Source organism: Gadus chalcogrammus, chromosome 3 (assembly GCF_026213295.1).
Source record: "Gadus chalcogrammus isolate NIFS_2021 chromosome 3, NIFS_Gcha_1.0, whole genome shotgun sequence".
Lineage (NCBI taxonomy): Eukaryota > Metazoa > Chordata > Actinopteri > Gadiformes > Gadidae > Gadus > Gadus chalcogrammus.
In genome coordinates, this window is record NC_079414.1 from 5,350,268 (window position 1) to 5,364,981 (window position 14,714).

At 41.3% G+C, this 14,714-nt stretch overlaps 1 protein-coding gene across 1 annotated transcript in view; it reads left to right on the forward strand.

Moving 5' to 3' along the window:
* The first annotated feature begins 4,135 nt into the window (after positions 1 to 4,135).
* The window catches only part of glra3 (glycine receptor, alpha 3), a 37,511-nt gene continuing 26,932 nt past the window's right edge, over positions 4,136 to 14,714 (forward strand). Inside the window, exons 1-4 of the mRNA XM_056587354.1 lie at positions 4,136 to 4,214; positions 4,771 to 4,838; positions 13,393 to 13,616; positions 14,073 to 14,155. Of these exons, the coding sequence (XP_056443329.1) occupies positions 4,136 to 4,214; positions 4,771 to 4,838; positions 13,393 to 13,616; positions 14,073 to 14,155 (454 nt within the window). The remainder of the gene's footprint in view (positions 4,215 to 4,770; positions 4,839 to 13,392; positions 13,617 to 14,072; positions 14,156 to 14,714) is intronic.

The following is a 14,714-nucleotide window of genomic DNA, read 5'->3' on the forward strand; positions in this document are numbered from 1 at the left end:
GCGCTTCCAGGAATGAAGACTACCTTTCCAATCATGCAGTATTTACCATGTCCTAACACGGTCCTTTTTTTACGCTCAAATTTCACTGGAAGATTTAAGGAACCTCTTGGTTAATACTTGGTTATACTGTCGGTTTTATGTATCAGAATTCACAAATACATGCACACACATACACACACCCAATCTCCTCGTCCTAGATCAAAAGGCTCTCCCTACTATACTAACTGGCTGTCAATTGAGTAATACTCCAGTTATGATTATTCAGCAATAGTGCATTTCTTTGCACGCTCTTGAATGCAATTTCTTCTAAACTTTGCACAATGTAAGAACCATCTTTTTTAGTTTTATGATAATCTGAATATTTGAAAGTTTCAAGAAATGGCTAGATTAGTAATTTCCAAGTTATATGGCACAACAATTAACGTGACGTTGAGTTATTAGTTTGGTTGCAAAGCAAGCCAGACTATGTCTTATATTTATTTTTCTGTTTCTTCCGCTGAATTTGGGTAATTTTTGGGTAAGTTGGGCATATATCAATGCAGTGAACTTCAACTGTTAGATGAATGACCAACCATTGCGGCCTTATTTTTTATATTAATATTTAAAATATTGTTATTTAATATTGAAAGTTACTGGGTCAAAAACCATTCCAAACCTGAACACCTGGGAGATGTCAAATTGAATTGGCACATGTTATCTACATCTTTCTACCATTCTCCAAGCATCCCTCAAAGCATTTTAAGCTGGCTTTATTGATCATCCTCTGCAGAGAGCGCATCCAAGCTCCTGATGAGCTTTGGCAAATGGGACATCATCCACTTTGGAAACAGTAATATGGTGTACATAGAGATTAACTTTACTTTTGCCTGGACATTTTTATGATTATCTGCCTTTCACTACAATAGTGCCTTTCGCAAAAACTTGTAAACAAACCAACCCCTCTTTTTACCACAGCCAGATGTTAACTGGTAGGGTGCAGTGATGACACTGTAGACATTGAGGTTATGTTCAGAGCCAGATGTTAACTGGGAGTGTGCAGTGATGACACTTCAGACAGTGAGGTTATGGTCAGAGCCAGATGTTAACTGGGATTGTGCAGTGATGACCCAGACACTTCAGACAGTGAGGTTATGGTCCCCCAGTTCTATTCACCACACTCTGACAGTGAGATGACAGCGATTTGCTCTGGTCCCTCATCACAACCATGATGGACAAAAACAATGTACAACAGCAACTATACAACTTTATATTCGAACTGCTTTATTTTCATGCATCTCAAACATGTAAAACATACCACAACGTCTGTGATAGTACCTCAAACGAAGGTGTGTGTGTGTGTGTGTGTGTGTGTGTGTGTGTGTGTGTGTGTGTGTGTGTGTGTGTGTGTGTGTGTGTGTGTGTGTGTGTGTGTGTGTGTGTGTGTGTGTGTGTGTGTAACTCGGTTTCATATTTCTGCCTCAAGCAAGGTGATTTGAATTTAAATCTATTCAACCCAGTTTAATTTCCCCCTCACCCTCCTTCTTTCTTATATTTCTTATAACTTTCTTATATTTTCTACCAAATGATTAACATTTGGTAGACACCCTGATTAAAATGATGTTGGCATTAAGTGATGCAGATTTTGAGTTTGTGTTCACGTGTTAAAAGACATCGTGCTTGCTTGCTGAAGGCTACATTCAACCTTGTACACATTACAGTACTTAAGCTCTCTCACCATGTAATGTCAAACATGCCTGGAGGATTCCACATACTTCATTATTGTCAATTGCCAGGTTCAATCCACTACGATGTCAATCATTCCGTTGACAAGTAAAACTAAGAAGCAAATATATTTGGAAGTAGTCCATGTCTGGCTACATTGTTTTTGAAATGAGAGGGACTGTGGACTGAATTAATCAGTCAACACATGATGAGCTTGTAGTGTGGGCAATGCCAGCATTGTTAAATATTATTTTAGAACGGAGGCCCAACTAAACAGTTTTTTAAGATAAGCAGGTTGGTGAGTTTGTTATACATTGATGCTGAAAGACAAATATAACGAGATATTGTCCGTGTAGCAGTGACAAATTAATTATAATGTGGCCGAGGGGATGCATATATAGAGAAAATCAGAAGGGACTGATGACAGACCCCTGTGGATCCCCGCACTACAGGAGCCGATGGAGAGATGTACTCCAAAAAATCTACAGCAATGCTTCCATTGGAAAGCACTCATTGGAGAACCACTGCAGATCACTGCTTGATCCGCGACCCAATCCAGAGCCTTTTGAATTAGATAACGAGATTGATAGTATGAAATGCAACACTTTGGTCAAACGGCTCCAAAATGGACTGCCCATTGTTTGTGGATGGGAACTAGTGATTTATCTCTCTCCCTTAACTTCCTCATTTTTAATGGTCTTGGATCTTAAAGTGTAATTCTAGCGAAATTTGAGACCAGACACATTTTTTCTAATAATCTGATAATCAAGTATAGAGATTGCCGGGAGCAATTTTACAGCCCAAATGGCATCCATTTTATTAGCTAGGGCCACAGCGAATGCTTCTAAATCTGCATTTTTTAACCACTAGTATTGCTCAAAATAGCACCAAACCTCTGCAGTATCATGATGACTACACATAAAACGAAGAATCAACAACTTAGTTAGCGTACCGGGAGTTTATTAAATACACTCATACAACATAGTAGCAGAGAGATGACAGAGGGACGCTAATTTTAATCCGAAGCAACATGGTCTGTGTGTGATCCGTATGAACAGTGGGCCACATAATGTAATATGGTCTGGGTGTCATAAATTACAACATGGTCTGGCTGTGATCAGTATAATCTTGGTGTGATCAGTATGGTCTGGGTGTCATCAGTTAACAACATGGTCTGGGTGTGATCAGTATGGTCTGGTTCTGATCAGTATGGTCTGGGTGTAATCAGTATGGTCTTGGTGTGATCAGTGTGGTCTGGGTGTGATCAGTATGGTCTGGCTGTGATCAGTATCATAGACATCTTATAGGTAGACGGAGCATCGAATGCTACCGCCTACTGGCGCTGACGAGACGCGGGGCCGCCATCTTGGAGTGGTCATCCGCTCCCCTCAGTGTAATCCGTTTGGCTGGAGCAATGAACTGTCAGCGCATTTAATTAATCATACCTCACTGAATACCACTGATTTTCATGCGGTTTTTTGTCATACGTGTAGCTATGATAAAGGCCACATGGTTTGGCGTGTTTTATTATTCAATACTAATTATACCAATAGTACGGTAATGTTAAATCTTGCTTGTGAAAAGTAATCCCCCGATTCCTATTATGGATTGTCCGCCGATTTGAGCAGGAATACGCTGAACAACAGCCCGGCATCCTGTTTCTGCTGCTGTTGCTGCTCCCGGTTGACCACTCCAAGATGGCGGCCGTATTTCTCGCGTCCCAGCAGCCAATGCTCCGTCTATCTATAAGATGTCTATGATCAGTATGGTATGGTTGTGATCAGTATGGTCTTGGTGTGATAAGTATGGTCTGGGTGTGATCAGTATGGTCTGGGTATGATCAGTATGGTCTTGGTGCGATTAGTATGGTCTGGGTGTGATTAGTTTGGTCTGGGTGTGATCAGTATGGTCTGGTTGTGACATCAAAGTGGAAAAGAGAGAATGTTTGAATGATCTGATTGACTGAATGTGATTGAGTGGATGCATAAGATGAGCGTATTCAGCATCAAATGAAGTGGTTGATTGTCACTACGAACAACAAGAAATAATGCATTTCTTGTGGGTTTTCATGCAAATATGTGCTTGGTACTGGAATTCTACCAAGCTTACTGCGAAAAATAAAGAGCACGCTCGCTTCATAAAATTACTCCCATTTCACCCTCCAAGCTCCGTACCACAGTCAACTTCAACCAGAATTATTAAGGTGTGAACGTTATCAACATCAGAAACTGGATTCTACGTGAAAAACTAGTACCAAAGAAAAATTAACTGAAGATACACCTGTTGTTGGAAATAATAAATACACATAGTAGTGTTCATTAGTTCTCAAGGATTCTGGATGATTATCTATGCTCACTTTGTTTCTATCACTGTCTATTTAAGTGGAAGTCACTGCAAGGAGCCGGACCATGGTGCTCGGAGTCGCCCCATTCCCATGTCCCCATCAGACTTCTTAGACAAACTCATGGGCAGGACGTCTGGATATGATGCCAGGATAAGACCAAACTTTAAAGGTACTTTTGTAACTAGTATCATCTGTGTTTCTTTGCATGACTGAAGTTTTAGTAAAGGTATTATGGTATAGATGATTATACTGAGGTCTTGGAATATACATTTCGGTTTTGGTACTAGAGATTATCTTTCTATTTTCCCCCCAACCCCACTTTCTACTACCAATGGCTGGTGAACTACAGTATGGATGCTCACTGATCCAAATGAGCTGGAATAGTTCAAATCTGAATTTAAAGTCACCGCAATGGGCTGTTTGTGAAGTGGGTATGCATTCCACTCAAGGCCATGGTCAATATGTTGGGGTTCTGAACCGCCGCTGGGAACAGCGGTTTGTGAACAGTGATTGCAGAGCTTCAACATTTCAGAGGTGTGTCATGCACCTCTGAAATGTGGAATGCAAGATAAATCATGAATATGAAGAAAGGGCAGAGATTATTATTATTATTATTTTTTTTTTAGTTGTGATCATACAATGGGTAATCTTTATTATTGAAATTAAAAAACCTATCCTGTTTTGCCTCTTAAATCTCTGTCCCTTCTGTGCTTGGTCTATCACAGGTCCAGCCGTCAATGTATCCTGTAACATTTTCATTAACAGCTTTGGTTCAATTGCTGAGACTACAATGGTACGTAACAGTTATTGCTCAAATAAGCATTTGTTAGAGCTGATTGTAAATGGATTTATCTTGTTCAATAGACATTGTTTACCTCAAAAAAGATGGTAAATAACACATTTGACTTTGTTTAAACAATATATTTATTTCCTAATATTTTTCATTCCAATTGGAATTATAATTTGTTATCTTAAGTCGATTAGTGGGCTATTAATTACCCTCATCATTTGGGAATTCCGGATACAAGAGGACCAAATATACAGTAGTAGTAGAAGTGAAGATAGTAAATTAATCCATCTTCAAATATCTTACCACTGGCATGCAAAAAGGGCTTCCCCTTCATGACCATCTCTGGACGTGTGTCCTCCCTCCCAGAGCAGGGCTCTGATCAGACCTCTGTATGATCGTCAGCTGCCCCATTCCCACCCGAGGAGCGCACCTGCTCCCCCATTAATCCATGAGTGTTGCTGAAAATACATAGCTGCATCATAGCACCTCTGCTTGCCGAGTGGTTGTGTGGTCAGTGCTGCATGCCTATTGAATATGTCTTACACAATGTGTATATTCATGCTCCAATTTAGTTTAGCAACTTCAGCTACCAAATGAAACAGCCAGAAGGGCAGGACCAATATCATCAAATCATCAAATCATAAGCTCTTAAGGTAGTGCTAACCTTTTGGTAGAAGTTGGTCTAATACATATTAGAAAATGGATAAAGATATATGTAAAATTTCCGCATTCAGATACCTAAAGACAATCACAGGTAACGAACGGTCTCTTACATTTGGTAGCATGTCAATGGCAACATATGCCCTTTGGCCCGTAGCTTAATCCAGTAGCGATCTTATTTATGATGTATGATATTACAATGTCGAACTAGCTTGCTCCAAGGTGCTACTTTGACAAGTTGCTCGTGCCATACAACGCCATACGTGATCGGCAGTGTTTTTCCCTGCATTATTTATTTTTTTAAATGGGTCAGATCTTATTTCATTGTACAGCTGCACGTTAACCATTGATTCACTCTCGCTCTCTCTCTCACACACACACTAACAAGGGCCCATCTGGGAACAGCCCCCCCTCCCCGTGAATCACACTCTGAATCAGAAAAAGTCGGAGTTCACCAATCGGTATTAGCGATGGCAGGAATACAAAATAATGAATACACTGTCTAAATTTGAACGAATACTCAGGCTATTTTGGTGTGGAAAAAGTATGAGATACACAATGGAAATTCTGTTAAATTATATACAGTCTATGTCAGGTCAGTTTTCCCTGTATTATATACAGTAAATGTGTGTTAAGCCCACACTAGAACTCAATTGGCAACGCAGGTCTTTACCTTAATTTTACTGTTATGGAGCTAGTGAGATACACTTCAAAAAAACACATTAAATCCATTGGGAACATTTAGATACCCGAGACTTTGTAATTTTCCTATTGTTTAGAAAAATTCACCAAATGATGTCTTTTAGAGAGGAGGTCTGCTACCCAAATCTCTCCTGGGCAGGACACCGCAAGACAACACAGGACTCATACTGGTGATGAAGTCTCTCGTGAGATCGCCTTCTCTCACATACTGTAAATCTGAGTATGAAAATCTGAATATCCAATGTATTTGTAAAATACACTTTAAACCCCCTCCCCCATCAGGTACCCCCATGAGGTACCACCACAAGGACCACTAAATTAGGTGGGAAACACTGATATATATACGGTAACGTAACAATTCAAGTTTTTATAGAATGATTGTTTTGAACAGGGATAACTGCACTGGGCTTCACATGAATGACATACATTAAATTACTTAGTTTAGTCAGCAAGTTATCGTTATGTTGCTTGCGGCTTCTTTATTGAAATGTCATTGTAAGGGGTTCACAGAGCGCTTGGACACCAGGTTTTCTCTTCCAATAGAAAGTCCTTTTATTTTGATCGCTCGCAAGTCCAAAAACCCATGTTGTTTAAATGTCAATCATAACTCCGCTCAAAGCGGTCAAAGGGTGCGTTCAAGGCGATCTCTGGCGGCGATCGCCCCTGTCCCTCCGCTCCCGATCCTTCCTGGATTCCTCTTTCACTACAACACAAAGCAGGCACATAAATACAAACACTCCCTGATTGGCCTGAGTGCTGACACCTGCTGCACTCAGGTCCAATAACCCCCAGCCAATCCGGTGCGCTCCCAACCTGCCCATACTCCCCCTGCAGGCCAGACGTCGCACGTCCCCCCACAGTCATTATGTCAATAAACTAAATGTAACATGAATAAAACGTGTATACATTAACCCATCCGTGAACATGACTTCTGCCTGCCTCACGTCAGATGGATTTTCCCTGGTGATCGGGATGAAGTCAACAACGTCCATGTTCCCACCCTACTGCAGCAGCATCAAACTATGTCCTCTTGTCATTGTTTTGATTGAGAAACCTGGCAGAAATGACATAAAATACCTTTAAATATTAGTTTGTTATCCTTTAAATTATTAATATAATTACATAATTGCATGTAATAAGACTGCATAGTGAATTAGTGAAGATTTGTGTAATATTGGCCAAAATACAAATAGCTATTAGTATATGTTACCTAAAAGGAGAAATTAAAATTTGGACATTCAATCAATTGTTGACATTGAACTGAAGACTGAGCGATAATGTAGACTGAGATGTGAAACACAAAGGACAGAGCGATGATGTAGACTGAGATGTGAAACACAAAGGACAGAGCGATGATGTAGACTGAGATGTGAAAAACAAATGACAGAGCGATGATGTAGACTGAGATGTGAAAAACAAATGACAGAGCGATGATGTAGACTGAGATGTGAAACACAAAGGACAGAGCGATGATGTAGACTGAGATGTGAAACACAAATGACAGAGCGATGATGTAGACTGAGATGTGAAACACAAAGGACAGAGCGATGATGTAGACTGAGATGTGAAACACAAATGACAGAGCGATGATGTAGACTGAGATGTGAAAAACAAATGACAGAGCGATGATGTAGACTGAGATGTGAAACACAAAGGACAGAGCGATGATGTAGACTGAGATGTGAAACACAAAGGACAGAGCGATAATGTAGACTGAGATGTGAAACACAAAGGACAGAGCGATGATGTAGACTGAGATGTGAAACACAAAGGACAGAGCGATAATGTAGACTGAGATGTGAAACACAAAGGACAGAGCGATAATGTAGACTGATGGAGGGAAGGTGGGGGAAACAGACAGTGGGGGATTCCGAGGGAGAGGGAGGTCTGTATGGGCCATATGTCGCGTAGCAGGGCTTACAGTGGACCTCTCCTCCCCACCATCTGGCTGTTCATCTCTCCCTCCTGCTGTTAGCTCCTCTCACAGGCGACATAGCCCCGGACTGGGGAGCTCCCTGCGTACCGCCGGCACTCCCCACACACAAACATGAACTTAGTGCAACTCAGAGAGCGACATGTCCGGTCCAGATCCCCATCAGACTCACTACACCCTACATGTGTCTTCAGGCTAATCCTCCAAACATGGTAACCGTCTCCTCTGTTCTTCAAGAACATCCCGGCCTAATATCATTTGTCAAAATGACACAAGAACACAAGAACATTAAGCCTGAGTGCACCTTCCCCGGATGTAAAGCACTCGCGTCTTTTGGAATTAATGTTGAGTTTGAAAGTACTTTCCAAAATCTCTTATAACAATGACCGAAGTGCTATATTGCCATTGTTTCAATTCACATTGACGTAAAGGCAGAGACAGAGACACATTAAGTCACTCTGCTAAATGATATTAGTAACGGATGTCTCAGTGATGACAGGGGGCACGGTGATGGTGGTTTGGTCACCCAGACTAACAGGACCTAGTTACTGTTCCAAGGACTCAGGACCCAACTAGAGGGGGCAGGGGCTTTAGGGCTGGAGCACCCTCCCCTTGGAAGTGGGAGTAGGGAGACCCTACTCTATAAAGTGTCCACAGAGACTGTGGACACTTTATTAAAGCCTTCAAAGACACTTCTTCCAGGCTTTTATTGAGAAGTATGTGTAATATTATGTGTTTTTATTAGTGATTGTGTTTTATGTCCTGTTTTGTTTGGCCCATAAAGCACTCTGTGACTTAGTTTATATGAAAGGTGCTTTACAAATGCATTTGATTTGCTTGCTTACTCTAAAAGTTGGTTTAGTTAGGTCATATCAGAAATAGTGAGAAACAGTGCTGTGCATGAAGCCATGCCTCTTGTTCTCTGCGTGTGTTCATGTGTAGTGGTGTTCAGAGTCAGCGGAGGCATTTAGCACAGAGGGGGATATAAACCAACACAGCATCTCACAACAAAACATAGCCTTGTGCCAAACTCATCATGGGATGCCGTTTAAAAAGGTAGCCGTCTTCAAAAAACTAAGTAAAATGGATAGAGACTGTCATCTTGGCTTAATCTTTACTCCCAAATAAAGACAGATGGAGAGAGGGATAAGGGATAAAGCACTTTTTTGTTGCGAAAACAAAAGGTTTCTTCTCGTACTGTAACACCAACACCTCAAAAATATTTATGTATTTCTTTACTTCTACTTTTTAAACTGATCTGACTAAACATAGGCCAGCACCACCAGAATCCTAGCAGAAACTGTCGCGCCTTCAATTCTGCGTGCCATTTGTGGTGAAATGTGAACTTGAACAGGCCATGTTGTAACACGATGAGCCTCTTTTGGGCTTGATGGAAACCGCCAGCTTTTAAAACCCCAGGGTCACAACATTTGGGAAGCTTTTGGAACCCACTGACCTTATATTATATGCATCTATGCTAGTGATGCTCCACTGAACAATCGGGCGTGCTTGTAAATATGTGTGAGTGCATGTTTTCTTATTTATTTCCAAAACAGTTCATTTCACTTCATGCATAAATTCCAAGAATCCTTCAACCAGACAATGTGTGAAAACGTTAATAAAACACAACATGTAGAGACAGACACACAGCCTCATTACACAGGTACATAGACACACATACAGTACATACGTGTACTGCATGCAAAGGAAGCACAAAGGGGAGCACTTTAAATGATTATAACACAAGGCAAATGTTACTCATGAAAAGCAATCTATCGATGGAAATTGGATTTTCTTTTTATAAAAAGCACACAAATCTACTTAGAAATATCATCAAAATATGAAATCACCATTCGGCTTTTTATAACAGTTAGTCCCTTCATTCTGCTCTCCAAACCTATTAGGTGAGTCAATCTATGAAAAAAAAGGGCTTAACCCCAAAAAAATTGATACAAAAGGTTTTTCAATGGATTCTAGTACTATTTGGTGTGCTGAATAACATACTAAAAGTATACCAAAATATACCTCCCAGAAAGCCCTCATTTCCAAGATGGCGGCCGAAATGGCGGCGGGGAGCTTGAAATGGCTATATCTCAAATTGAAAAAATGCTGCAAAGGAATTTTAACTGATTCTGGTACTCCTGGACATGCTAATGAACATACTAAAAATCTAGGAAAATAAACCTTCCGGAAAGGCTTCATTTTCCAGATGGCGTCCAAAATGGTGGCCGGCCAAGCTTAAAATGGCTATATATCTCAATAGAAAAAGATTATTCAAATGATTTTTCCTTGATTCTGGTACCTGTAAATATGCTTATGAACATACTAACAATCTAGGAAAATATACCTCCCAGAAAGGCTTCATTTTCATAATGGCGTCCAAAATGGCGGCCGGGAGCTTAGAATGGCTATATCTCAAATGGAAAATGTTACAAAAGGATGTTTCAACTGATTCTGGTACCTCTATACATTAAGAACGTGCGACAAATCTAGGTAAATATAACTGCTAGAAAGGCATCATTTTCAAAATGACTGCCTGATGGAATAGGGGAGCATGGACTGCGGGAGTAAGACAGGTTCCCGTGCTTTGACTGCGGGAACGGACAGGTTCCTGTGCTTTGTGCGAGGAAATCACACACACACACACACACACACACACACACACACACACACACACACACACACACACACACACACACACACACACACACACACACACACACACACACACACACACACACAGTGGAAGGGGGAGTGTCTTCTTTATAAGACTTGCTCTGCTTCTCATTTTCTGTTCATTTGCCATTAGACTTACTTCGAGTAAAGACCTAACTTGAGCAGCCAACTACCAACTACCGGTGGTATGACGCATGGAAGTGGAATGACTGACAATCAGAGAGCCCTTTGGACCATGTCAAAGTGCATAACTTCAGAGTACAACACCGCAATGCAGGAGTTCACAAACCAGACATACACAACATCAGAACAGCACAAGGACTCAACAGAGGCAAGGATGAAAAGGGATGCTGCTGACCTGGAGAAGATCACTTCAAAACTTGCTATATGGTCACCTTTCTCTCCAGACTCTTCTTTAAGGAATGTTGTTACAGGTGTTGTTGCTGAAGACGGAGTGAACGTGCATGATTATGACTCTGTTGGACGCAATATCATGCACAAAATGATTGGACAGCCTGCATTCACATTCTCATTTAGTAGAAAAGATAAAGCCATAACCCTTGGACAAAAATCGTCTATCAAGGTTGCTCTCCAAACTGGAGAGCTATCATTGGAGGAGGTTATGTGTTACGAACTCAGTCCTTTCCCTCCTGCCCTCTTTGAAGCTGGAAACATCTTCCGCAAGGCTGATAAACCACAACTTGCACACGCAATCTGTGATCATGCAAGTGATGCAATCATAGATACTGTACCAGAAACAGATCATTATGTTCTTGATGGAGGTTCACTCCTTCACCGAATACCATGGAAGCTCGGACAAAGCTACGGTAAAATTGCGCAGTCATATGCAGACTTCACCATCCAACATTATGGCTCAGCTACCACCATTGTGTTCGATGGCTATGGGGATGGGCCATCCATTAAAGACAACACACATCAAAGAAGAGGAAACAATATTCATCCCATTGTCAACTTGACTGCTGAGACAGAGTTCTCAGGTAAGAAGGAGGAGTTCCTGTCAAGAGATCTAAATAAACAGAGGCTGATCCAAATGATAAGCGATGAACTGAAAGAAAGGGGTTGCACTGTGGTCAATTCAATTGGAGATGCTGATGTAGACATCGTAAGGGCCGCAGTGGAATCATCTCTTCTTCTCACCACTACGCTGATTGGAGAAGATACAGATCTCCTTGTCTTACTACTTCACTATGCACAGAGAGATAGTAAGGGCGTTTATTTCAGATCAGACAAGTCAAAAGCTGATGGCAGTTTTAAAGTGTATGCCGTAAACCATTTCAAAGAAGTACTTGGACATGATGTGTGTTCTCAGTTGATGTTCATCCATGCTTTCACTGGCTGTGACACAACTTCTCGGATCTTCGGGGTTGGCAAAAAGACTGCTTTCCAGAAGCTTGTAAAAGGGGATCCTGTCCTTCGATCTTGTGCCAATGCATTCATTGTCCCAAACCAGACCACAGAGGTGATCGATGACCTTGGGTGCCAAGTAATGGCTGTCCTCTTTGGTGGAAAGTGCACAGATTCCCTTGCAGCAATGCGATATAACATTTTCAGCAAGAAGGTTGTCTCAGCTTCATCAACTGTAACGCCTGAACGTCTGCCACCAACTGAATCTGCGACCAAATTTCACTGTCGTAGAGCATACTACCTGGTCATGGTCTGGATGGGAACAGAAGATGGTATGGATGCCCTGAACTGGGGGTGGAGCCTGCAGGACAATAGATTTGTCCCACTCATGTCAACAATGAATGTTGCTCCAGACAGTCTCTTGAAGGTCATTCATTGTAACTGTACCACTGCCTGCAAGACACTCCGCTGCTCTTGCAGAAAATATGGACTACCTTTAAGTTGTACTACTGTCTGTGGACCATGTCAACTTAAATAATGTGACAATCCACATAACAAGTTTCTTCCAGAGGAGCCCGAAGATGATGATGAATAAAGACCACAATAAGTGTGGCATTTATGTTGTTCAACACCAACACAACCTTTCTAGTTTGAATAGTAACCAATTTTAACATGATGAAAATGATGCCTTTCTAGCAGTTATATTTACCTAGATTTGTCGCACGTTCTTAATGTATAGAGGTACCAGAATCAGTTGAAACATTCTTTTGTAACATTTTCCATTTGAGATATAGCCATTCTAAGCTCCCGGCCACCATTATGAAAATGAAGCCTTTCTGGGAGTTATATTTTCCTAGATTGTTAGTATGTTCATAAGCATATTTGCAGGTACCAGAATCAAGTGAAAAATCATTTGAAAAAGTAAAAGAATCAGTTGATTCTGGTCAAGCTCCCCGCCGCCATTTCGGCCGCCATCTTGGAAATGAGGGCTTTCTGGGAGGTATATTTTGGTATACTTTTAGTATGTTATTCAGCACACCAAATACTACGAGAATCCATTGAAAAACCTTTTGTATCAATTTTTTTGGGGTTAAGCCCTTTTTTTTCATAGATTGACTCACCTACATTGGATAAATTCATATCAGTCTCATATCAATAGGCCGATGCCATATTAGACTTTGTTATATGAATTGTCCTCTGATGGTCTCTCTCTCCCTCCAGGACTACCGTGTGAACATCTTCCTGAGGCAGCAGTGGAACGACCCCAGGCTGGCCTTCACTGAGTACCCCGACGACTCCCTCGACCTTGACCCCTCCATGTTAGACTCCATATGGAAACCAGATCTCTTCTTTGCCAATGAGAAGGGAGCCCATTTTCATGGAGTCACAACGGATAACAAACTTCTCAGGATATTCAAGAATGGCAATGTTCTTTACTCCATTAGGTAAAAGGTTGTGGGTGTGGCATTGAATAATGTCTCTTCCACATATTGGCTCTGCCATAGGCTCAGCTTATTTAGAATAGGATCTCTTTCTATGACATCAATACTTTCAAGGCTCACATTTAGGCAAATATGAAAACTACATTTTCTGCATAAAAATATGAAAACATACCAGTTAATTTAGTCAAATCACACGGGTCTAGTACGGGTCTGTCCCCACAGGACAGACCCTAGCTACACTGTGCAATACACAGTGTAGCTGGGCTGGATGGGGGTGGAAGGCATGGCAACCAGCAGTAGGTACGGTGGAGTGGGGGAGGTGGTGGGTGTTAATGGTGGAATGGTAGAATAATGCTTTAATCATATACGTCTTCTTTATTTTTACCAACCGTCTGTCCTTTGTGTCTTTTCCACTTTCCTCCCCCCTCTCTTTGTCTTCTCGTCCTCCATCTCTATCAGGCTCACACTGACCCTGTCGTGTCCCATGGATTTAAAGAACTTTCCAATGGACGTCCAAACGTGCATTATGCAACTGGAAAGTTGTAAGTGAATGAATAAATATACTACACATACACTAGGCATGCATGCCTGCACGCACACAAAGTCACACACACAAACTCTTAACATTCTCTGTCTAACAAACATACAAATTAACCCACTCACACACACGCACCCACACAGTCTCTCTTGCAAACACAAACAACCACACACACACACACACACACACACACACACACACACACACACACACACACACACACACACACACACACACACACACACACACACACACACACACACACACACACACACACACACACACACATACTGTCTCTCGGATATACTCTCTCACAAACATACAAATAAACACACACACACACACACACACTCTCTCTCACAAACACACATGCACACATATACGCACAGATATTTCAACATGACATTATCTGTCTAAATATTGTGTAAATATATGAATATATATTTACACTTTTTTTTTTTTCTTAAATTCTAACCCTGTTGAGGACTTGGGCTGTTTGTGTGATGAAACATGTTCCCAATGGGCTTGTGTTACTGTGAGTTTGATGGAACTGGCAATAAGAG